A 25,043-nucleotide genomic window follows, 5' to 3' on the forward strand; every position below is an offset into this window, starting at 1 on the left:
AATGACAAGGAATGAAGCTTGAGGGACCGTTCAGGGACCCCATATGCCTGAGAAGGAGGGACACCGATTAAGCCCAAGGACCAGAGGCCAAGGACTGCGTTCGAAATATTCTTCTAGCCTGAATCGAGTAGAGACACAGGCAAGGATTTCGCTACAGCCGCCTTGGTTGGCCGCCTTTTTCTTGGGGGGGGGGGGTATGTATATGGATACATGTTTGTGGATGTGCGCATAGGTGAGCTGTATTGGGCAACCTCAGAAATTCCAGGGGGGATTTTGCAAAACAACCAAGGCGGCTGTAGCGAAATCCTTGCCTGTGTCTCTACTCGATTCAGGCTACAAGATTATTTCGAACGCGATCCTGGGCCTCTGGTCCTTGGGCTTAATCGGTGTCCCTCCTTTTCAGGCCTATGGGGTCCCTGAACGGTCCCTCAAGCTTCATTCCTTGTCATTACGTGATGCCATTTATTGGGCGCAGCAGGTACCAAAACAGCAATTTTCACACTCGTACATGCGCTCGTGGTGTGTACCATACCAAAAGTCTTGTTCTGATCAAAACGGACAAAAGTTGCCGTTTTTTTGTAACTGTTGCGTTAAAAAATTGCTTAATGTCAAGGAATGCAGCTTGAGGGACCGTTCAGGGACTGCACATGCCTGAGAAGGAGGGATAACAATTAAGTCCAAGGACTAGAGCAATTATCAGCAGGATTGCGTTCGAAATAACCGTATAGCGTGTATCCAGTAGAGGTACTGGCAGGGATTTTCCGACACCCGCCTTGGCTGTTTTGTAACATCCACCCTGGAATTTCTGAGGTTGTGCAATAAAGCTCAGTCACCAATGCACGCACCCACAAACATGTATTCATATACCCCTCCCGAGGCCGATTTCAGGGGACATTACTAGACACAAGTCTGTGAGCATTCGGGCCCCATTAGCGGGACGGGTGCTTGCAGAGTACTGTCACAACAGTTTCCCGCTTGGAAGAGGACACAGGAGGCCACCAGTCAAACAACTATTAAATACCAAAGTCAAAAGCTGCCGCACTGTCGACCAGAAGCTTTTGTGAAATTAAAGTGGAAGGCGATCAGGGTTGGGAGACTTTTCGGTTCGACCTTCACGACAGCAGCATATAGTCTTGTCAGAAGGAACGCGTGTAGAAGAAGAAGAGAAAGAAACTTCCTCGTGATCTCACTCCACCGAACGAACCATTCAGAAAACTGCAGCGGGTGTTTAGGTAATTCTCTTCCAGCACATTCATCACCAGGACCTCCAAGCTATTTCTTCTTTCCACATTCAATTTCATAAGTGGACTCCTTCCACTAGCAGAGTAGGCTGCGTCTTCTGACTCCTTCCAAAATATTTCTTACTCTTTCAAGACGAACCAGGCAGGTTAAGTTCACCTCTCAAGGACCGTTTTGCTATGTACACTGCTGTTGTTGTACTCGCGCAGAAAGCGGGAATGCATGTTGTGCGCGTTCTTCTGGTCCTTCTCGCTTGGAGGGTGAGGCAGCAGACTGTGTCTTCAAAATCCACACGTCGAAAGTCACCAGATCTTGAGATGGATGCCCGGCAATTGAAGCGTGCGCCTCACATGTGAGCTTAAAGCGGTTTTAAAGCTAGGGTACGAGTTAATGTTGACAAAAGAACGATGTACTAAACGAAGCACCTAAAGGTTGAAAGCATCACAGTTGACGTGACCAGTTTAGGACGAGCATCTCGAATTGTTGCTTGAATTGGGCTTAGAGTGAGGCCAAATGACTAGATGGGAACAAGATTAACTCTGCTCTCATTCTCCAATTTCAGTTTCAAAACTGATATTCAAGAAACCCTCCAATGGCAAATGGAGAACTCTACGGGGAAGCGACAGGCGAGGGAAGTAGTTCTCTTCATCCACGAACCAACTCCTGCGCCAACTTATTGGAAGTTTTCTTAAAATAACCTTACGCACCTTCGGAGCAAATCTTAAGAACATAGCAGGAGCAGGCCAAACTCAAGGCTCAAACTCAGGGCAACGTTAACGTCAACTTAAGAACATGTCACCGCTTACTGGCCACTTAAAAAAATGCATACTCGTGTGTAGAACATGCTCTTATCAAACGCCTCTACAGAATGCTACTTCTCTGTGGTGGGTGGCGGTGAGGTGATGTAAGGGGAAGCTGCGGTCAGCCTACTCTGGAGTGGCGGCTCGTTGCACCCTGCAAGAGGGGTGGGAGAGATGATGGTGGTACAGGAGAGAGCGGTGCTCCAACCTTATTGCTATGGGATTTGGGTAGTCCAACAGAACTACCCGCCACAGAAAACATGCGAGCATCCCTCAGTAGGCTTCATTGGGATGCGCCCTGTACCACGGTAGCCAGCAGGATTATCGGCGAAGTTACCCCGTGTACTACTTCTCCCCTCTTTCGAAAAGAGAGGGCGAATACCCCGTTGCGACACACACGTCAGAGATCAGGGTGTATTTCGTTCACTCGGCGTTTCAGTAGAGATACCGCTATCATTGTCTGGTTACTTACACACACAGCGGCGAAAGCACCGAAGAACTCACTTGTGCTACGTTATATTCCAGATACTGCGAAGCACAATACAGGCAAGCGGTGCTCGGACGACTTCGACTGCGAGCAAGTCTTGGGCCAAGTGTGCAACATCGAGAAGCAAGGCTCGACAGGAACCTGTCAGTGCCCCGACAGCACACCTGTTCGTGTAGTGGAGCACGGCCAGCCAAGATGTGTCTCTGGTAAGATGCGTTGGACACATATTCAGTGTAGTGGAGTCCAGCTCTGTTTTAGCGAAGAGTATGATTTTACCGTCGCTATGCAACAGCGAGTTGAACAAAGACGGGTAGCAAAAACAATGTCCTAATTGTCCAGCTCGCCTGATCTTTGAAGACTGCGCGGACACCGCCGAATGTGCGTTCCTCAACCCTTATGTGGAATGTGTGAACCAGATCTGCACCTGCTCTCCACCGAACGTTATGAAAAGGAAGGACCTGTGCATCCCAGGTTAGACACACATCCTGTTAAGTGGTGATCTTAACTTTCTTCTTACCGCACAGATTCAGCATCCAATACTACTTCCCAGACGGCCAACGTGTTTGCCATGCTTCTCATGAGCATCGGAGCTATCGCAGGCTTTGCAGCTCTTGTGGCCAGGTAACGTCTCGGTAGAGCACATCACATAAAGCCTCTAGGGATATCGTTCATTACATTCAGCTAGACCGTGTTATGCGGTCTCAAGGAAGAGTAATCGAGTGGCAAAGTCCGGTATATCCTCACAATTTGTTCCAGGATCATAATTGTCAGAGAAGGCCGACACCAAGATAGCGACGAAGGACCACATGGTCGTTATCGATGGCGACATCAGGCGGATGATCCTCCGATGGTCCTGTTAAGCAAAGGCATCAAGCGCATTTTCAATGACTGCAAAGATAAGATACAAGATATGGTACTTCGGAAGCCCGTGCTCTCTCCGCAGATGCAAAGTCTAATCGAAATCCGGCCTACCAGGCCTACCAGAACCTCCCATGAGAGCACGGTTGTGGTTGATGTCCACGTGCCATACGAACCGTTGGACTTTGAGGACATGGCTTCGTTGGAATCTCACCTTCGCAGAGCAACGCGACAGCTTTCTCAAGAAGAGTCTCCAACAACAGCAAATACTTTATTGGGAGCGACAGCATCACACAGGTCGAAGATTACTAAGAAGTCAGTCGAGCCGTTGCAACAGACCTCCCCAGTTACCACTCCAAATATGGCGCCATCTCTGGATTCTCAAAGGCAAGCTGACGATGTCCTTGTGCCGCATATTGAACACGCCGAAGTGAATGCGGACCCACCATCGCCAAAGCACGGAGACGACGAGAAAAGGCGAGATTTCAACTTGAACACGGACCTAGAACACATTATGCAGATAGTTATAGACCAGCTCTCAAACCCGCAAAGCAGCCCAGCTGGGCTCCGCAGAATCGAAGGAGACGAATGCAGAGTAGAAGTTGACGAGGGCAAGTTTTCTGATACAGTCCGAGCCGTGTATTCTCGAACTCTGCTCAAGCTACGCCAGAAGCTACACACTATAGCGGCGCAGGAAGCCCCCAGCGTTGACCAAGTGTCTTTCGGAGATTCCTGTCGGACGTCCAGCGCTATTCCAAGAAATAAAACCGTGGAGCTGCTTCCTTCTCTCGATAAAGGGTGCGGCGAAGCGAAAGGCAAAACGTACGCGGATGTGTCCACCCTATGTCGAATTCTAACTCCACACTCTGTCTCGAGGGATCCACGTAAGCGAATTCGAATAAGCGATACGTTCTCCGAACATCGGGTCGGGAGAAATTTTCCGGAGCCTCCAGTCTATGGTGTTCCTCGCTTGCAGACTCATCAAAGCACCCCTGCAACCATCGATGCTTTTCCTTTTACACGGACACCCGATCGTCTTCCAAAAAGATGTTACCTTCTTAGAGACGAACGACAAGATAATCCGACGACCGAATCATTTCACTCTTGTTCCGACCCCAATCGTTTTATGAGACAACAGAAGTTCATTCCGACGACGACCCTGCCGATATCCGATTCGGCAAAACTGGTTCTGGAGCCGATTTCGAGTGATGTGGACCTTCACAATCCTCCTAGGGATAGTCTGAAGGCGTACCTTGCAGGCAAGGTTCCGACGGTAGCTACTGCAGATTGTCCCACGGTAAACGATTACTTGCAAAACAATGGGGAGGTTGACAGAACACAGTCAGGTGTTGGTGGATTCACAAAAATGGTACACCCAAGGGTACACTACATTGACTCTGACAATGCCTTGCGAGTCAGAGAAGAAACCTCGCTCTGCAGTATACCAAAAAAGCTTCTTAAGAAGCCACCTAAAATCGTTTTATCCCCGATAAAAGACGAGGTCGTAGGTCTGCAAGCCGAAGAAGAAACGCCACTACTTAACCTGGAAACCATACCTAAGAAGAAAAGGAACAAGTCAGTTCTTCTACCCCCTTATTCAAGAAAGAGAGGATGTTTACAATATCACACACAAGATAGTTCATTTTCGTTGTCACGACTGGAACTAGGGTCATACATGCCTAATCTGTCGACGTCCAGGCTTCTCAATAGGTCCTGTACGTACATTCATGGTTGGGGTTGCAAAGACGTGCTGCAGAAAGTGGACGCTTGTGACAGAACGCCCGTTGAAGAAAGCATTATTCTGTGCTCTTCGGGGCCTTCGAGCGAAGTGAAAGAATATGCGCAATCCTACCACGAAAGAGTGATTAGGACAGGCACTGCTGCCGCATACGTAGATCCCACCTCAAGTAGCCCCCCTTCAGATATTCAATGTCCTGCGCTCTTTCTGTTAAATACACCAAGACAAGATATGGCATGCAACAAAGTTGAAGAGATCGTTGAGAAGAACCTCCAAACAGTCGCATCGTCCGCGGTACTAAATGGCACTACAGCTAAGTTATCTCCACCTCGAAAGGCATGCGAAGAGGTCAAGTTGACAATCACCGAGAACGACATGATCCAGTGCTTAAACAGAGTCGTAGGACCAAATCGAGCCATAGCTGTAGAAGACAACAGGAAGTTCCCAGGAGCAAAAGCTACGCAGGAGGCTGTGTGCGGTTACGACTTGATGCAAGACGTGCTTTTGAACGAGGACTTCCTAAGTACCAGTGACGTTTCCAAAGTTGATATTAATCCCAAAGGAAATTCCACCGCGCCTAAAGCTGATCTGGAAGCATTAAGTCAGCCACTTTCGCGCCTACGAAGAGGCGACTTGAAAAATATCCTGAAGCAAATTTTGGAAGAAGAGTACGCCCATGTTCTCCAGCTTGCAACACATGTGGTGCCGTCGATCCAGAGCACAACGGCTCCTCCGGTGCCTTTCGAACACGAAAACTGGCTAGCGCTCACCCATGAGCCATTGGAAAAGGTGAATAGGGAAAGCTCTGGTACGTCGACACGCAACAAGCTTATTGCTCCAGAATCACCATCAACGAACTATGTTAAACGAGAGTATGAATTTACAACTGCGCGGTCGAGCGGTGAAGCTAACACAGCGGATGGATTCGACCTGCAGCCGTCATCAGGAACTCGGCAAAGTTCTGACAACACAGCTGACAACACAGCTGACAACACAGTTACGCAAGAAACATCGTCGACATCTATCAGAAGGTTTTACACGGAATTAAGCTTCCCAGACGTGGACATTCATGGAGCTGATGGTGACGCCCCCGGGAGTGATACTTCGTCGTCAGAGGATACCACCACTGCTGCAATGACGACGACTCAGACGACGGAAGATAGCTTGGATGAAGACGGTTATGTTCACTTGGAAGAGAAAGAAATGACGAAGTTCTTATCTCAAGTTACTGTCGTTAATTCATCAGAATCTAATATAGTGTCTAACGATTGCGAAAAACCTCGTCGTTCTGTTGATACGCGATTCCCATTTAGCCCGAGAAGGCGACGACCACCTGAAAAACATCGAGATCAAGACACTAAAACAATGAGCTGGGTCCCTCCGATTCCTAAATTGCTCCTAAAAGAATTCAGGAAAAATGTTCTCAAGAACGCAGCAGGAGTACAACCGATGACACCCGAAGTGACACCCTCTCAACACCACACGCGCGAAGGCGCGATTGGAAATATCGTACCTCTGGAGGAAACGACGTCTTCTCCTCCCGACGGCAACACCGCCAGATGGACTGAGCCATTTCGAGAATATCGTGACACCGAGAGCATATGTGCAAACTACACCACCACGGGAGTTGCAGTCGTGAGATTTTCGTCCGTGTCAGGCAGCAAAACCGATGACTCGAGAGAAGGTGGACAAAGAGACCGGAAAAGTACGTAATAGCTACATGCTCTAAAAAGAGAGATATTAGCTACAGTTACACTGCTTTAGCTTAAATAGTTTGCAGCTCTGATATTTGACTTCAGTAATATGAGAAACCTATACAGGTGGCTTCACCAACGGAAAACGAACGAGGCCGAAATCTGCGTCATTCCACGGCATCCTTCCATCCGACAGACTGGGCAGCGTTGATGGTGAACGTGGTTTCGTCCCGCGTTCCAAGTCGTATACAGAATATTGGCTTAGGACTGTTTCCCTGTACAAGGAAGTCTCATCCTGCCAAATCTCACCTTCAACGGATCCTTCGGGCGACGTTATGGAAACCGAATCCATGGCTCATGTGCTGCATGGCTTGGACGACACAAGACAGGGAACAACGTTGGAGGAGATCGACCTCGAAAACTTCATTCGCGAAAACCAGATGAATCCACTTCTGAAGGCTTTCTTGTACATGCATAAAACGGCGTACCAGACATCTGTGACGCGGGATACACCCAAATCAACCACGTACGTCAGTTACGACTTACAAGGTACGCCCATTTCTTCTAATGTCCCGCAACCATATGAACCGGACGAGATAATACCGAAGACTGACTACCCGACTTCACTAGAAATTAAACCACCAAATATCGAAACCGACAGGAAGAAATCATCCAGTTTGCAGCCCAGCGCAGACTACCGCATTATTCCAGCTCTTCCACAGTGCGAAAGTACGTCGGAGGCAACAATCATTGTCGACTGCGACCGGGGCAGGCGCTTTTATGATACGGAACGTCAAAGTGGGATCTTCTCACCCAACGGTGCAACCACCATCACAGAGCAAGCCAGTTTCGAAGACAGCTCTAGCAGCGGTCCTCCAAAATCGCTCAAGAAAACGCTGCGAAAAACGGCGCCGTACCGTACGCCGTTCCGTCTCTGCAGCAGTTCGCGGTCGAGCGCCGTGGCTCCGATCAGTCTCAGAATGTTGAGACGTACGAACTCGACGGAATACATGACGCCGTCTATGACACAAGGTCGCAGCCGAATATGGAATTCCATCGAAGAGGAAAAACCGTTGAAGAAGTGCGTGAGCGCCCTTTCGTACCTTGAGAAAAACCGTCTTTGGAAACCGGACTCGTTGCCCTTTCAGCGGTGGCTGAACGAGGCCAGGAGGGCGTCGTTAAGGCCTGGCGATGGAGGGTCTGTCCTGGATGAGTCGGGACGCCCGTCTTCGCAAGATATGATAACGTCGAGCGAGTCGTCTGAGGAGGAAGAGATGCATAGCTTGGCGTCTACTACGATGCAGACTATGGACGAAGCTGGTACGGAAGGCGAAGAAATAGCTTGAAGTGCTCATAGTTATAATAAACCAATGTATAGTGGATTGAATTGAATTGATTGGATCAATATAGAAAACATACCGTTGACGCGGATGTGAGAGAGTTGGGACCTCGCGAAATAGCAACATGTACACAACAATAGTATTTTCCTTGATTACCCTGACGCGCACTAAAATGCGTCCACGATATACTGAACCACATATCGGTGTAACCGGTCACAACTTCTCGTTAACATCACCATTGACTTCGCTCTCCAGGCATAAACTCATAACTTTTGTTCACATGAATAGTGCGTTCACTAATTTGCCGCATAGAACTAGCACGTCTGCACATAGCAGCACAACTAGCATCTGGCATTAGGTTGGAACCAGGGAACCGTGCCTGTGGTGTACACTGTAAACTTTTTCACACCTTTAAAGGTGTGCGCTGTGCACATTCAATCTGGTTGCGTAACATTGCATCTCCAGTATGATATTTTACAAAATTCGGAAAGCATTACTAGAGATCAAGTGTCAGTGCAAATCTTGCTTTTATTATGTCTTGGATATCGTCGGTACGAGCTAATGCATGTATGGATCGCTATCGATAATCGAGCACGCGCAAGTGTCTACAATACTGTTGAACAATGTCGAGATGTTGCAAGACAATTTTTGGAGGACAGACAACACTCGAGTAAAGAAAATTTGTGCGAAACCGTGCTCCATTATGATGTTACCAAAATTACACCTAAAAAGGCGTGCGCCATGCACGCTATTACACCTTTAAAGGTGTGAAAAGATTTAGAGTGTACTTGTGCTACTGAGAAGTGCCCCCCCCCCTTTCACTTCAATGTAAGCCTAAGTCCGGGGTATAAAATCCAACACCACCTGGACAGAAGCTCAGCGCAGCTCCGTAGCGCTCCGCAGCGTAATGTCATCCTACTCGGATAGGCGTCGGCTAATCCCACGGAAGATGTGTCCCGGCGAAGGAGACGACACGCGCTTCATTGGAGAGAAACCATGCGGGTAGGCTGACTTATATGGCGAAGGCGAGGGGATATTGGAGAGGCCTTCTCTTCTAGGTGGTGTTGATTTATCCCACTACCACGGGAATAAAACCAGCGGCCTGCACTACTGGGTACAGCCTGTCCTCGTTAATATGGGCTCCGTTAATATGGACAACTCGAATTATGTACGATTTTTTAGAGGACCGTTAATATGAAAACTCGCTTTTCGGACAATGGACGGTCCAGCACGGTACAGATCATAATCTATGGTAGTCTATGTAGTCAGTGTGGAGGGCAAGCCTCTCCCCACGTTCTGCAGGAGAATTTTTGAAAGTAAGACGTTCCGTTGCGTTTAGGGACCTATGCCCCCTCCTTCGCAACCATCCACAAGAACTATAAGAGGAAATGGGGTTATTTGCGGGCTTGAAGAGCCTGGAAAATGCTGTATGACGTCATGGTGCTGTATGACGACTCATCCTGGTGCAAGGAGTTGTAGGTTACGAGAACAGAGGCGGTGCAGTTGTCAAGGCAAGTTGTCAGGCTCTGGCGTCGACGACTTCAGCAACGCCAAGCCAACGGTCCTTCAAGCAGGTACTAATTCGAGAATATTTTTCAAGAAACCTTCTGAATTTTTTGTTATTTCCTTGGTATTCGATAATATGGACGATTCGCTTTAAGGACGATTTTGGACTGTATATGCAACCGCACCGCATCAAAAGCCTCCTCCTGGTCAAATGAGACCAGACCTGCTGTTCGGTGCCATCTGTGCACACAATAAATGGCATCGCTTTAATGCCAAGGAAGGAAGCTTAAGGCACCATCTTGGAACTGAAGAGGTAACTGAGGTAACTGAGAGGTGGAACTGACAAGGAGGAATGACAAGTTAGACGACTGGGGAAAGCGTCTCGGTGAACGCGATGAAACGACACTGTGACGACACGGTGGTGTACACCTGGTACCGAGGACAAAGCAGCACGCGCTTGGATCGATTTTGTGTGCTACAATAATACACAACCTGTGTAGCGAGGTGCGATGGACGTCCTTGAAGTTTCCGAAAGTGGAAGAAGAAAGTGGAAGATGCACGCAAATACTTTACAAATAAAAAGGAGGGTGTATCGATTACGCTTGCTATGCTCACATGTATGCAAAACATGCAATCACATGCAAATCATGGTGTAAAAAGTAACGTAGACTTGTATACTCAATCATTGCAACAACAGATTCTCCGTAATACTAATTCAAGACATCTGAAGGAATAGATCCATAGTCCTCGAGCTTGAGGACTCTAAAAGACGATAAAAGATAAGACACACAGATAAGGTTTCCCATCACTATGAACCTTCACCAGCTAGCCGCCATCCTCTCAGCTCTCTCAGCAGAATAGATGCTTTCAAGTAACCTTTTTGTTTTTGTTTTTCTACGCTTTATATCGGAATGGAACGCACTGCCAGATAGTGTTGTGTCACCGCACCTTCGATTGATGCATTTTCTAATTGTTTAAAAGGTACACTGTGTTTATACGCCGCGATTCCGCCTCTACAACTCCAAAACAAAAAAAGGTAAAATTTCCTACCCAAGCTGGTATAGACGACGACGTTGATCTGTACAGACGTTCGCTCATTCTGCTCCTGCTGCTATACTAAGCCTAACTTCGCTTGCCTGGGGTTTGACTTCTCGTAGTCCACCCCAGGGTTCTTCACGATGTCCGCCGCACTGTCCTGCACGCTAAGCACCGTAAGGCCCCCAAAGGACCATGCTTTCAACTTCACCGTGCCCGACGAGGCTTCCGTAGATGGCGTCATGAATGCCGTCTGTGACCTGGTAGGTCACGACAATGTACACTCCATTCAACACCAGGGTGGTCTGTCTTTCCAAGTTCTTGCCAAAAATAGGCGAGCCCGTGATACTCTTCTCGAAGCCGCAAAGGTGGTGTATGAAGACAAGGAAGTCCCTCTTGACCCAGTTTCAAGCTCAAGGATCACGTATTTGACAGTCAAAAGGTTACCAGAATACGTGTCGGATGACGCACTTGTGCGGGCCCTTGCACCGTATGGAATAGTGAAGGATCTTTCGTTCCCGGTCTACAAAGACCGCCCAACTATACGCAACGGAATCCGAGTAGTCAAGTTCGATATGAGGAAGCCGGTCCCAAACTTCCTTCTGGTTGGGTTGGACCGTGCTATGGTAGACTACAAAGGGTTAAAGAAAGTGTGCGGTAGGTGTGGCTCGGAAGGCCACTTCCGAGGCGACTGTAAGGTATCACGCTGTGAGAGATGCGGAGTCTTTGGTCATCCAACTGTGGGCTGCCGAGCCCCCTGTCTTCGATGTGGTCAGAGCCATGCCACAGTCGACTGCGTCCTGCGTCGGTCCTATTCCTCAGCAGCGAAAGGGGAACACTCAAGGCCCAAGACCCCGTCTCCCGATGATAGAGGTCGTGCCCGTGCTCTTGTTGTGGACAGTGTTGCTGGCTTCCCAGTTTTGGAACCGGCAGTGCCTGATACCGGAGATCATGCCCACGATACTGCTGCTACAGCTACCCCTACTTTTGTGGATAGCGTTTCCGACTTCCCGGCTTTGGCATCGGCGGCTGGGGTGACGGACAATGCTGTTTCTCCTAAGTCGGTACCTGATTCTGTGGGCTTGGACACGTCATGCACTCACAAGCTGCCCGACATCACAGTGCCAGTAATTGCGGCTGGCGGTCTTCCCCAGCTCAGTGGCTCTGAAGCAGGCACGGAAGAAAACTGCAATCTGTTGGGCCCAGAGGCCTGGCCAGTGCTTGATGATGACGGGATGGATGATTCTTCAACGTCCCTCTACTCCATCGCGAGTTCGGACGTCGATGAGAACTCCTCTGAGCCTCGAGCCGCAAAACATCAGCATTTGTCTTCGTCTGGGGACGCGGCTGCTGCTCCCATGCCGAAGCGTAAGAAGTGTGGTCGGACGAAGTCACGTACGGGCTCCCCGCCTAGCGTCCACATGCCGCCTGCGTCTGACGGCGAATTATGATGAGTGTATCCAGCTCTTTCATCCTCACTGTTATGGCTCTCCGCGTCATGTCCTTAAATGTCCAAGGGTTCCGGTCGCCCGCCAAACAGGTCTCCGTTATTCAGTTCGCTCGCAGCCTAAGCTGCGATCTACTTTTCTTGCAAGAAACGCACTTCACAAGGTATGCTGACGTCTTTGGCTTTACTGCGAGGTGCAACGTCCGCGCGTTTTTCAGCTTCGGGACTGTACATCGGAGTGGTGTGGGCGTTGTGGTTCTCAACCCGAGCCTAGAATCTCATTGCTTTGCGAGGCATGATGCGGAAGGTCGCGCCCTGCGCTTCGACTTCATTATCCAGGGGAAGAAGCTATCGTTCATCACCGTGTATGCTCCATCCCGCACAAGTGACACCAACACCTTCTTTTATCACCTCCGTACGAGTTTCATACCACCTAGTGGTGCCGTCCTGTGTGGTGACTTTAACTGTGTGGTGGATTCTGACTGTGACGTTCGTGGCCCCGGGCGCGGACGCCCAACTTGGAACGCGCGTGAGCTCCGTCGGTTGCTGCAAGAGCACCGTCTGCGCGACGCCTGGACGATGGTGCATGGGGATACATTCGTGGCAACGTGGTCACGTGCAGGCTCTGCGTCCCGTCTGGACCGTTTCTACATACCTGGGGACCTTCAGCCGTACGTTACTGGCTGCAGCGTAATCAGCACTGCCCAGCTCGGCGCTCATGTTAGTGATCATCATGCTGTGATCTTGATTCTAGATGTTTCACAGCTTCCCGGCAGCACTGGGCATGCAGTGCGTTGGCGTCTCGACTCTTCGCTTCTCCATGACGACTATGTTGTTTCGGAGATCAAGGGTAAAATCGCAGAGTACCTAACAAGTCGGTCGCCAACTCCAGCAGAGTGGGATGAGTTCAAAGTCTGGGTGCGCGACCTCTTTCAGACGTGGGGACGCCGGAAAGCGCGGGCGCGAACAGCCATGCTTGCGCGTTTAGCTGCCAAAATACGTATTGTGAGCAGAGGAGCGCCGTTGACACCCATGATGGAGGAGTATCTCGCGACGCTGCAGCACCGCTACCGTCTACTGCTTCAAGATTCTTCTGGACGGGCGCGACAAAATTACTTCAGGTCTCAGGCGCTTGCTGGCCCTGGCGTGGTCCGGTACCTGGATTCCGTGCGCCGCACCGAACAGCGTGAGCTTCCTCGTTTCCGAAGACCAGACGGCAGTGTGACTGAAGACCCCGGGGAGGTGCTCGCCGGCTTTGAAAACTTTTTTCGGAACTTGTACACTGACGAGTCTGTCAGCAGTTCGCGAAGCTCATTCTTCGAGGGCCTTCCGGTCCTTCCCCGGATCGACCACGACGCTTTAGAACATCCTCTGCGTTTGGAAGAGCTGGACATGGCGGTCCGATGTGCGGCAGTTGGCAAGAGTCCAGGACCTGATGGGCTTTCTTCCGAATTCTATGCTACGTTTTGGCCTTGCATTCGGGAGTTCCTCTTCGACGTTGTTCGAAGGGCTTTCGAAGGTGCCGACTTCCCGGAGTCGTTTGGTTATGGACATATAGTCTTGCTCCCGAAGACAAGCGGCGACCTTGGTAGTCCCGAACACTGGAGGCCAATAACGCTGCTGAACAGCGATTACAAGATAGTGACTTCCGTATTGACCAATAGAATCCAAAATGCTCTCCCGGCAGTAATCCACCATTCTCAGACTTGTTCAGTGCCAGGCCGCACGATGTACACCGCGCTGTCAGGGCTGAGAGACGCACTGAGCTACGCCACTCCACGTGTACCGGATGGTTGCTTACTTTCACTTGACCAGAAGAAAGCATTCGACCGTGTGGTGCATAGTTACATGTTCGCTGTCCTCAGAGAGTACGGGTTCCCTGGATGGCTCATCAGTGCCATCGCCAAGCTGTACCGCAATCATCGCAGCAGCCTGTACATGATGCAGCAGTTGTCTAGGGAGTTCCCAGTCTCCAGGGGCGTACGGCAGGGCTGCCCACTCTCTCCAGCTCTGTTCACCTTGGCAATTGATCCCCTGTTATGGAACATTGAGACCAACCCGTGCATTCGCGGTTTTCCGCTTCCCAGATCCGGGGAATGGAAGGTCAGTGCGTACGCTGATGACATCACGGTTCTTCTGCGGGATGCAAGCTCTGCGTCTGAGGTCCTTCGAGTCTACGAGTCCTATGCTGCACTTTCCGGTGGGATGCTCAACTTCGCCAAGACCAAGTTGATGCCACTCGGGAGCTTTTCTCCGTATTCATCACTGCCTTTCCAGTTCAGCGCGTCACTAAAAATACTGGGCATTGTGTTCGACTGCCGCGGCCCAAAGGTCGATAACTGGTTCAGGGCGCTGGAGGAGCTCCAGACGAAGTGTGATGCGACACAGGCATTTGACCTGTCGTATTGTGAACGATCGTTCCTCGCACGTACTGTCTTACCGGGACGCTTGTGGCATCTTAGTCACGTTTCTATTGCCCCACGTGCAGTCGTCGTTCGGGTGCACTCTTGCCTCTTGTCATTGTTCTGGAGAAAGCGGAGAGGCCCTGTCCTACGGACCATGCTGGCATTTACGAATTCTAAGGGCGGGATGAGCCTTCCAGATATCGGGCTTATGAATCGGGGCATCGCTCTCAGCACCACGTTGCGAATTGTGCACGCTGAGGAAGACTCGCCGGCGAAAGTGCTGCTCACCTACTGGGTGGAACTCCTCGGGCCAAACCCTGTCAGTGGTTCACAGGCGGTAGCACCATTGGGGTTTCACGCCGCGGTTCATACGTACTACCAACAGCTCTCGCCCCTTGTTCCTGATGGCAGCCTCGTTGCGGCTTCCCCCTCTTCGATGGCTGGTGCGCTGTTGCTGGACTCCGTGTCAGCGAGCGAGAGCCTTCGAGTGCGTGTTGAGCAGGCGTCAAACATAGCATGGACGGTGTTTACATGGCTCCCTGGATTTCTGCGGGACACCATGTGGTCTTTCGCGTGGGGCGTGCAACCCACACGGGACCGCCTGTACTCGTGGCACGTAACAGCGACAGATTTGTGCCCTTACTGCAGTGAACGCGAGACAAACATGCACGTGTTGTTTGCCTGCCGCATTGCTCGCGTCTTTTGGAACCTTGTCCGACGAAGCACGAACATAGTATGCCCAGTGCGCTTTAACCAACGTCACCCACACCGCCTTAGTGTACTTCTCACAGCTTGCGGCGCGGTTGTGCTTTGGGAGGCTCGTTGTAAGGCAGTCGCGCAACGTCGTCGAGATGTGCCCATTTTTTGCTTGGTGCGGAGAGCGCGCATACTGCTCACTACTGAGTTGCAGCGGGAACTGTTCGCTATTGGAGATGACAGGTTTCTTCGTCGATGGCGCTTCCATCCGTCGCTTTCAGCCCGAGGTGGCTGCGTTACGATCAAGGGCACGCCGCCGTGAACTATATCATATCATTTCATCGATCACCATGTTGTAAATAACCGTTGTACATAATCGTTGCGTCATCCTGCAGCCCCTGAACATGTGACCATACCTGTCTCATACCTGTCTCATTAAATTTTCCTATAACAACCTCTACCATTTCGGGCCAATCCGCATCCTCGCACGCAGTCTCCTCCGCCGATATAAGCGGCGTCGTCCCCGTTTCCCTTACTCTTCTTTCTCACATTTGCTCTAAGAAAAAAAAAAAAAAAAAAAAGAAAGAAAAAGGAGAAAGAAACGAAAGACAGAGAAAAGGTAGAACTTCCTACCCAAGCTGGTAGAACGACAGTTTCTACTCTGCTCATCTGCTCTCTCGTCTGCAGTTATACCCAAAAGGTAAAATTGGTTTAAGTAGAAATGTGGTTGCAATACAGCTCCACGGAGATGGGTAGAAAAGTCTACCTCTTTCAATGTCCGTGGTAACCCTGGAATGTTGTAAAATTGTTGTTGTGTATATCGCGCGTAAAGTAATAACTCGGGGCTTCACGTCGCGAGCCAACCCGCGCGTAAAGTGCCGTATTTATTGTATACTTGTGTTCAACTCCTATACATGGCCTCCGAGAGGAGGCTGTAGTATCGTTAAAGATGAATGCGGGTGCGAGTCCCGCGGGTACCCGCGCAAGTTTGTTCTTGGCGGGTATACACATTTCCGTGTCGTCCCGGGTTGCGGGTAATGCGCGGGTAGACCAGCACTGCCTCCGCGGATTATGCGGGAATACCCGCAGTACCCATAGGCGCAAAGCAAGCCCGTCAGCTTTTGGTGCACGATCAGATTCATTGCGAATATTTGGCCAAAATACTTTCCAAGACGTTCTTCGCTCCCACCAATATGCACACCTTCCGTGGTGTGTGAGATGACAGCTTTCTCATTTGCTAGCACATATATTCTATGCTTACCCATTGACTATGTTTGCCGCATGGGGGCTATCTTTCGGCACCACGACTGGTACGGTTCGCGTCAGTAAGCTGGCAACCATGGAAGCAGTCACCACAGCGACAGCGCATTGGAAAAGTGGCTCGCTAACGCGCAGTGCCCCCAGCACCAATAAATCATTTCGTGCTCTGACGATCATCTGGCATAATTGAAACCTGCGTACGCATTGGGCTGCGGGTATGTCTGCGGGTATGCGAGTACACGTCCGGATGTGCAGATGCGGTTGCGGGTTGCACCAATGACATTGCTGCAGGTGCTCGTGCGGTGCGGGTGCGAATTTTCATGCCCGCACTAGTTCCTAAGGATTGTTAAACCTGCCTGTAATTTGTATTGTACTGTATTGTTTGTACCGTTCCTTAGCTACACACGATGTCAGTCCGTATGCCTCTGAGGCTTTGGTGTCACGGTGTTCGGGGAAATATATACTATTGTTCTACTATATATACTTCGCGAGATACTAACTCTTGAACATCGGCGTCAAGGGTGTGTTCCCTATATTGTTTTAAACCACTATCCATAGGTTTATTATAATGATGAACACTTCAAAATATTTCTTCGTCTTCCGTACCTTCTTCGTTCGTATAACTCTGCATCGTAGTAGACGCCAAGCTATGCATCTCTTCCTCCTCAGACGACTCGCTCGACGTTATCATATCTTGCGAAGACGGGCGTCCCGACTCATCCAGGACAGTCCCTCCATCGCCAGGCCTTAACGACGCCCTCCTGGCCGCGTTCAGCCACCGCTGAAAGGGCAACGAATCAGGTTTCCAAAGACGGTTTTTCTCAAGGTACGAAAGGGCGCTGACGCACTTCTTCAACGGTTTTTCCTCTTCGACGGAATGCCCCATTCGGCTACGACCTTGCGTCATAGACGGCGTCATGTATTCCGTCGAGTTCGTACGCCTCAACATTCTCAGACTGATCGGAGCCGCGGCGCTCGACCGCGAACTGCTGCACAGAGGGAACGGCGTACGGTACGGCGCCGTTTTTCGCAGCGTTTTCTTGAGCGATTTTGGAGGACCGCTGCTAGAGCTGTCTTCGAAACTGGCTTGCTCTGCGATGGTGGTTGCAGTGTTGGGTGAGAAGATTTCACTCTGACGTTCGGCATCATAAAAGCGCCTGCCCCGGTCGCACTCGAGAATGATTGTTGCCTCCGACGTACTGTCGCACTGTGGAGGAGCGGGAATAATGCGGTAGTCTGCGCTGGGCTGCAAACTGGATGATTTCTTCCTGTCGGTTTCGATATCTGGTTGCTTAATTTCTAGTGAAGCAGGGGAGTCAGTCTTCGGTATAATCTCGTTCGGTTCATATGGTTGCGGGAAATTAGAAGAAATGGGAGTACCTTGTAAGTCGTAGCTCACATACGTGGTTGATTTCGGTGTATCCCGCGTTACAGATGTCTGGTACGCAGTTTTATGCATGTACAAGAAGGTCTTCAGAAGTGGATTCATCTGGTTTTCGCGGATGAACTTTTCGAGGTCGATCTCCTCCAACGTTGCTCCCTGTCTTGTGTCGTGCAAGCCATGCAGCACATGAGCCATGGATTCGGTTTCCATAATGTCACCCGAAGAATCCGTTGAAGGTGAGATTTGGCAGGTTGAGACTTCCTTGTAGAGAGAAACAGTCTTCAGCCAGTATTCTGTATATGACTTGGAACGAGGGACAAGAGCACGTTCACCGTCAACGCTGCCTAATCTGTCGGATGGAAGGATGCCGTGGAACGACGCAGATTTCGGCCTTGTTCGTTTTGCGTTGATGGTGCCACCTGTATGGGTTTGTCATGTTACTGAAGTACCATATCAAAATTGCAAGCTATTTACGCTAAAACAGTAATTGTAGCTAATATCTCTATTTTCTAGCATGTACCAGTTACGTACTTTTCCGGTCTCTTTGTCCACCTTCTCTCGAGCCATCAGTTTTGCTGCCAGATACGGACGAGAATCTCGCGCCTACAGCTCCTGTGCTGGTGTAGTTTGCATATGTGCTCTCGGTGTCACGATATTGTTCACGAAGTGGCTCAGTCCATCTGGCGGTGTTGCCGTCGGGAGGAGAAGACGTCGTTTCCTCCACAGGTACAATATTTCCAATCGCGCCTTCGCGCGTGTGGTGTTGAGAGGGTGTCACTGCGGGTGTCATCTGTTGTACTCCTGCTGCGTTCTTGAGAACATTTTTCCTGTATTCTTTTAGGAGCAATTTGGGAATCGGAGGGACCCAGCTCATCGTTTTAGTGTCTTGATCTCGATGTTCTTCAGATGGTCGTCGCTTTCTCGGGCTAAATGGAAATCGGGTATCAACAGAACGACGAGGTTTTCTGCAATCGTTAGACCCTATATTAGATTCTGATGAATTGACGACAGTAACTTGAGATAAGAACTTTGCCATTTCTTTCTCTTCTAAGTGAACATGACCGCCTTGATCCAAACTATCTTCCGTCGTCACAGTCGTCGCCATTGCAGCCGTGGTGGTATCCTCTGACGACGAAGTCTCACTCCCAGGGGCGTCACCATCAGGTCCATGAATAGGCATCGAGTCTATGCCGACCTCTGGGAAGCTTAATTCCGTGTAGAACCTTCTCGTTGATATAGACGATGTCTCTTGCGTAACCGTGTTGTCAGCTGTCGTAGCCGTGGTCGTCGTTTGTCCAGGTGAGTCTTTCGAAGATGAAGAAGTTTGCCGAGTTCCTGATGACGGCTGCAGGTCGAATCCATCCGCTGTGTTAGCTTCACCGCTCGACCGCGCAGTTGTAAATTCATACTCTGGTTTAACAGAGTTCGTTGATGGTGATTCTGGAGCAATAAGTGGTTTTCCTGTCGAAGTACCAGAGTTTTCCCTACTCGTCTTTGTCAATGGCTCATGGGTGAGCGCTCGCAAGTTTTCGTGTTCGAAAGGCACCAGAGGAGCCGTTGTGCTCTGGATCGACGGCACCCCATGTGTTGCGAGCTGAAGAACATGGGCGTACTCTTCTTCCAAAATTTCCTTTAGGATATTTTTCAAGTCGCCTCTTCGTAGGCGCGAAAGTGGCTGACTGAATGCTTCCAGATCAGCTTTAGGCGCGGAGGAATTTCCTTTCGGATGAATGTCAACTTTGGAAATGTCACTGGTACTGAGGACGTCCTCGTTCAAAAGCACGTCTTGCATCAAGTCGTATCCGCACACAGCCTCCTGCGTAGCTTTTGCTTCCGGGAACTTCCTGTTGTCTTCTACAGCTATGGCTCGGTTTGGTCCTACGACTCTGTTTAAGCACTGGATGATGTCGTTCTCGGTGATTGTCAACTTGACCTCTTCGCATGCCTTTTGAGGTGGAGGTAACTTAGGTGTAGCGTCATTTAGTATCGCGGACGATGCGACTGTTTGGAGGTTCTTCTCAACGATCTCTTCAACTTTGCTGCATGCCATATCTTGTCTTGGTGCATTTAACAGAAACAGCGCAGGAGATTGAATATCTGACGGTGGGCTACTTGAGGTGGGATCTACGTATGCGGCAGCAGTGGCTGTCCTAATTTCTGTTACATGGAAGGAATGCGCATATTCTTTCACTTCACTCGAAGGCCCCGAAGAGCACAGAATAGTGCTTTCTTCAACGGGGGTTCTGTCACAAGCGTCCACTTTCTGCAGCGCGGCTTTGCGACCCCAACCATGAATGGACGTACGGGACCTATTGAGAAGCCTCGTCATCGACGCATTAGGCATGTCTGACCCTAGTTCCAGTCGTGACAACGAAAATGAACTATCTTGTGTGTGATCTTGTAAATCTGCTTTCTTTCTTGAATAAGGAGGTAGAAGAATTGGCTTGTTCCTTTTCTTTTTGGTTACAGTTCTCAGGTTCAGTAGTGGTGTTTCTTCTTCGACTTCCAGACCTGCGACCTCGTCTTCTATCGGGGATAAAACGATTTTAGGTGGCATCTTAAGAAGTTTCTTCGGTATAGTGCAAAGCGAGGTTTCTTCCCTGACTTGCAAGGCATTGTCAGAGTCAATGTAGTGTACCCTTGGGTGTACCATTTTTGTGAATCCACCAACACCTGGCTGTGTTCTATCAACTTCCCCATTGTTTTGCAAGGAATCGTTTACCGAGGGACAATCTGCAGTAGCTACCGTCGGAGCCTTGCCTGCAAGGTACGCCTTCAGACTATCCCTAGGAGGATTGTGAAGGTCCACATCACTCGAAATCGGCTCCAGAACCAGTTTTACCGAATCTGATATCGGCAGGGTCGTCGTCGGAATGAACTTCTGTTGTCTCATAAAACGATTGGGGTCCGAACAAGAGTGAAATGATTCGGTCGTCGCATTATCTTGTCGTTCGTCTCTAAGAAGGTAACATCTTTTTGGAAGACGATCGGGTGTCTGTGTAACAGGAAAAGCATCGATGGTTGCAGGGGTGCTTTGATGAGTCTGCAAGCGAGGAACACCGTAGACTGGAGACCCCGGAAAATTTCTACCGACCCGATGTTCGGAGAACGTATCGCTTATTCGAATTCGCTTACGTGGATCCTTCGAGACAGAGTGTGGAGTTAGAATTCGACATAGGGTGGACACATCCGCGTACGTTTTGCCTTTTGCTTCGCCGCACCCTTTATCGAGAGAAGGAAGCAGCTCCACGGTTTTATTTCTTGGAATAGCGCTGGACGACTGAGAGGAATCTCCGAAAGACACTTGGTCAATGCTGGGGGCTTCCTGCGCCGCCAGAGTGTGTAGCTTCTGGCGTAGCTTGAGGAGAGTTCGAGAATACACGGCTCGGACTGTATCAGAAAACGTGCCCGCGTCAACTTCTACTCTGCATTCGTCTCCTTCGATTCTGCGGAGCCCAGCTGGGCTGCTTTGCGGGTTTGAGAGCTGGTCTATAACTATTCTCATAATGTGTTCTAGGTCCGTGTTCAAGTTGAAATCTCGCCTTTTCTCGTCGTCTCCGTGCTTTGGCGATGGTGGGTCCGCATTCACTTCGGCGTGTTCAATATGCGGTACAACAACATAGTCAGCTTGCAGTTGAGAATCCATAGATGTCGCCATGTTTGGAGTGGTAACTGGGGAGGTCTGTTGCAATGGTTCGACTGATTTCTCAGAAATCTTCGCCCTGTGTGACGTTGTCGCTCTCAGTGAAGTATTTGCTGTTGTTGGAGACGTTTCTTGAGAAAGCAGTCGCGTTGCTCTGCGAAGGTCAGATTCCAACGAAGCTATGTCCTCAAAGTCCAACGGTTCGTATGGCACGTGGACGTCGACCACAACCGTGCTCTCATGGGAGGTTCTGGTAGGCCTGGTAGGCCGGATTTCGATTAGACTTTGCATCTGCGGAGAGAGCACGGGCTTTCGAAGTACCATATCTTGTATCTTATCTTTGCAGTCATTGAAGATGCGCTTGATTCCTTTGCTTAACAGGACCATCGAAGGATCATCCGTGTGGCGTTGCCTCCGATAACTACCATGTGGCTCTTCGTCGCTATCTTGGTGTCGACCTTCTTTGCCAATTATGATCCTGGAACAAATTGTGAGGGTATACCGGACTTTGCTAGTCGATTACTCCTCCCTGAGACCAAATAGCCCAACACGGTCTAGCTGAATGCAAACAATAGTCCTAGAGGCGTTATGCTTTACGTGCTATTATCTGCCGAAACGTTACCTGGCCACAAGAGCTACAATGCCTCCGATAGCTCCGATGCTCATGAGAAGTATGGCGAACACGTTGGCCGCCGGGGAAGTAGTATTGGATGCTGAAGCTGTGCGGTAAGAAGAAAGTTAAGATGAGCACTTAACAGGATGTGTCTAACCTGGGATGCACAGGTCCTTCCTTTTCATAACGTTCGGTGGCGAGCAGGTGCAGATCTGGTTCACACATTCCACATAAGGGTTGAGGAACGCACATTCGGCGGTGTCCGCGCAGTCCTCAAAGATCAGGCGAGCTGGACAATTAGGACATTGTTTTTGCTACCCGTCTTTTGTTCAACTCGCTGTTGCATAGCGACGGTAAAATCATAATCTTCGCTAAAACAGAGACTACACTGAATATGTGTCCAAGGCTTCTTACCAGAGACACATCTTGGCTGGTCGTGCTCCACTACATGAACAGGTGTGCTGTCGGGGCACTGACAGGTTCCCGTCGAGCCTTGCTTCTCGATGTTGCAAACCTGGCCCAAGACTCGCATGCAGTCGAAGTCGTCCGAGCACCGCTTGCTTGTCTTGTGCTTCGCAGTATCTGGAATATAACGTAACAAACTAGCGTTTTTCGGGCCTTTCGCGGCTGTGTGTGTAGGTAACCAGACAATGATAGCGGTATGTCTTCTGAAACGCCGAGTGAACGAAATGTACCATCTCTTTTCGAAAATGGAGAGAAGTGTCACATCGCGGGTAACTTCGCTAATAATCCTGGTGGTTACCGTGGTACAAGGCGCATCCCAATGCTTGCAAGTTTTCCGTGGTGGGTAGTTCTCTTGTACTACCCAAACCCCAGAGCAAGAGGGTTAGCGCACCCTTTCCTCTTCTGTACCACCATCATCTCTCCACCCTTCTTGTCCCTCCCCTGGCTGCAACGAGCCGCCATTCCAGAGTATAGGTTGATCGCACCTTCCTCCTACATCACCTCACCACCACCCATCACCACAGAGAAGTAGCACTCTGTAGATCCGTTCGAACAGAGCATGTTCTACACACGAGTATGCACTTTTTAAGTGGCTAGTACGCGGTGACATGTTCTTAAGGTTCGCTGCGAAAGTGCGGTTATTTTAAGAAAACTTACAATAAGTTGGCGCAGGAGTTGGTTTATGGACGAAGAGAACTTCTTCCATCGCCTGTCGCTTCCCCGCAGAGTTCTCCATTCGCCATTGGAGGCTCTCTTGAATATCAGTTTTAAAACTGAAAGTACAGAAAGAGAGCAGAGTTAATTCTCTTGCAATTTAGACATTTGGCTTCACTCTAAATGTAATTCAAGTAAGAGTTCGAGATGTTCGCCCAGAAATGGTCACGTGAACTGTCCTTTCACACTTGTGCTCCACTGGATGAATTTCAGATGCTTCGTTGTTTTGACAACATTTACTCGTACCCTAGCTTTAAAACCACTTAAAGCTCACATGTGAGGCGGGCGCTTCAATTGCGGGGCATCCATCTCGAGATCTGCTGCCTTCCGACGTAAGGGTTTCGAAGACACAGTCTGCTGCCTTGCCCTCCAAGCGAGAAGGATCAGAAGAACGCGCCCAATATGCATTCCCGATTTCTGCGCAAGTACAACAACAACAGTGTACATAGCAAAACAGTCCTGGAGTGGTGTACTTCAACCTGCCTGCTTCTTCTTGAAATAGGAAGAAATATTTGGGAAAGAGGCAGAAGACACAGCCTACTCTGCTAGTGGAAGGAGTCGACTTATGAAATTGAATGAGGAAGGAGCAAATAGGTTGGAGGTCCTGGTGATGAATGTGCTGTAAGAGAATTACGACAATTACACCTGAACAGGCGTTGGGGTTTTCTAAATCGTTCGCTACGTGGAGTGAGATCACGAGGAAGTTCCTTCTTCTTCTTCTTCTTCATGCATTCCTTTTGACAAGAAGACTATAATATGCTGCTGCCGTGAAGGTCGAACCGAAATGTCTCCCAACCCGGATCACCTTCCAGTTTAATTTCACAAAAGCTTCTGGTCGACACTGCGCCGGCTTTTGAATTTACTATTTAATAGTCGCTTGACTGGTGGCCTGCTGTGTCCTCTTCCAAGTGGGATGGTGGTGGTGGTGGTGGTGATAGGGCTTGCCGTTGTCGGCCTCACGTATGTGGGCAACGTCACGACTCACGCCCTGGGGGAATGTGCGTCCTGGGCCGACTTCTAAGGGAACTGTGCCGACATATGTCTGAAAGCGTCTGAGGAAAACCCAGGAAAAACCCCAGACAGCACAGCCGACACCAGTTTTTCACTGACTAGCTTTTCGGGAGACTGTTATGGCACTACTCTGCAAGAATCTGTCCCGCAAATGGGGCCCGAGTGCTCACAGACCTGTGACTAGTAATGGCCCCTGAAATCGACCTTTTTCTTGGGGGTGGGGGGTGGGTATGTATATGGATACATGTTTGTGGATGTGCGCATTAGTAGGTGAGCTGTATTGGCAACCTCAGAAATTCCAGGGGGGATTTTGCAAAACAACCAAGGCGGCTGTAGCGAAATCCTTGCCTGTGTCTCTACTCGATTCAGGCTACAAGATTATTTCGAACGCAATCCTGGGCCTCTGGTCCTTGGGTTTAATCGGTGTCCCTCCTTCTCAGGCATATGGGGTCCCTGAACGGTCCCTCAAGCTTCATTCCTTGTCATTACGTGATGCCATTTATTGGGCGCAGCAGGTACCAAAACAGCAATTTTCACACTCGTACATGCGCTCGTGGTGTGTACCATACCAAAAGTCTTGTTCTGATCAAAACGGACAAAAGTTGCCGTTTTTTTTGTAACTGTTGCGTGAAAAAATTGCTTAATGTCAAGGAATGCAGCTTGAGGGACCGTTCAGGGACTGCACATGCCTGAGAAGGAGGGATAACA

General features: G+C 49.7%; 2 protein-coding genes across 3 annotated transcripts; one reads left to right on the plus strand and one right to left on the minus strand.

Annotated features, from left to right (window-relative positions):
* The first annotated feature begins 1,169 nt into the window (after nucleotides 1-1,169).
* LOC135376652 (uncharacterized) lies at nucleotides 1,170-8,198 on the plus strand. 2 transcript variants are annotated; one of them, XM_064609161.1, is made up of 6 exons: nucleotides 1,170-1,232; nucleotides 1,802-2,732; nucleotides 2,866-2,997; nucleotides 3,051-3,147; nucleotides 3,283-6,827; nucleotides 6,943-8,198. In XM_064609161.1, the coding sequence occupies exons 2-6, from the start codon at nucleotides 2,300-2,302 to the stop codon at nucleotides 8,160-8,162; spliced, it is 5,427 nt and encodes a 1,808-aa protein (XP_064465231.1). In that variant the 5' UTR covers nucleotides 1,170-1,232; nucleotides 1,802-2,299; the 3' UTR covers nucleotides 8,163-8,198. The 2 variants fall into 2 exon arrangements, with proteins under 2 accessions (XP_064465231.1, XP_064465230.1); XM_064609160.1 differs by lacking the exon at nucleotides 1,170-1,232 and adding an exon at nucleotides 1,434-1,591.
* Nucleotides 8,199-16,955: 8,757 nt separating this feature from the next.
* LOC135376656 (uncharacterized) lies at nucleotides 16,956-24,086 on the minus strand. Its single transcript, XM_064609165.1, has 8 exons — nucleotides 23,808-24,086; nucleotides 23,599-23,741; nucleotides 23,268-23,383; nucleotides 22,560-22,727; nucleotides 22,303-22,434; nucleotides 22,155-22,251; nucleotides 18,421-22,010; nucleotides 16,956-18,308 (listed from the first exon to the last, which is right to left on the minus strand). The coding sequence occupies exons 2-8, from the start codon at nucleotides 23,730-23,732 to the stop codon at nucleotides 17,086-17,088; spliced, it is 5,460 nt and encodes a 1,819-aa protein (XP_064465235.1). The 5' UTR covers nucleotides 23,733-23,741; nucleotides 23,808-24,086; the 3' UTR covers nucleotides 16,956-17,085.
* Nucleotides 24,087-25,043: the final 957 nt, after the last annotated feature.

This window comes from Ornithodoros turicata, unplaced genomic scaffold (genome assembly GCF_037126465.1).
Source record: "Ornithodoros turicata isolate Travis unplaced genomic scaffold, ASM3712646v1 ctg00001197.1, whole genome shotgun sequence".
Classification (NCBI taxonomy): Eukaryota; Metazoa; Arthropoda; class Arachnida; order Ixodida; family Argasidae; genus Ornithodoros; species Ornithodoros turicata.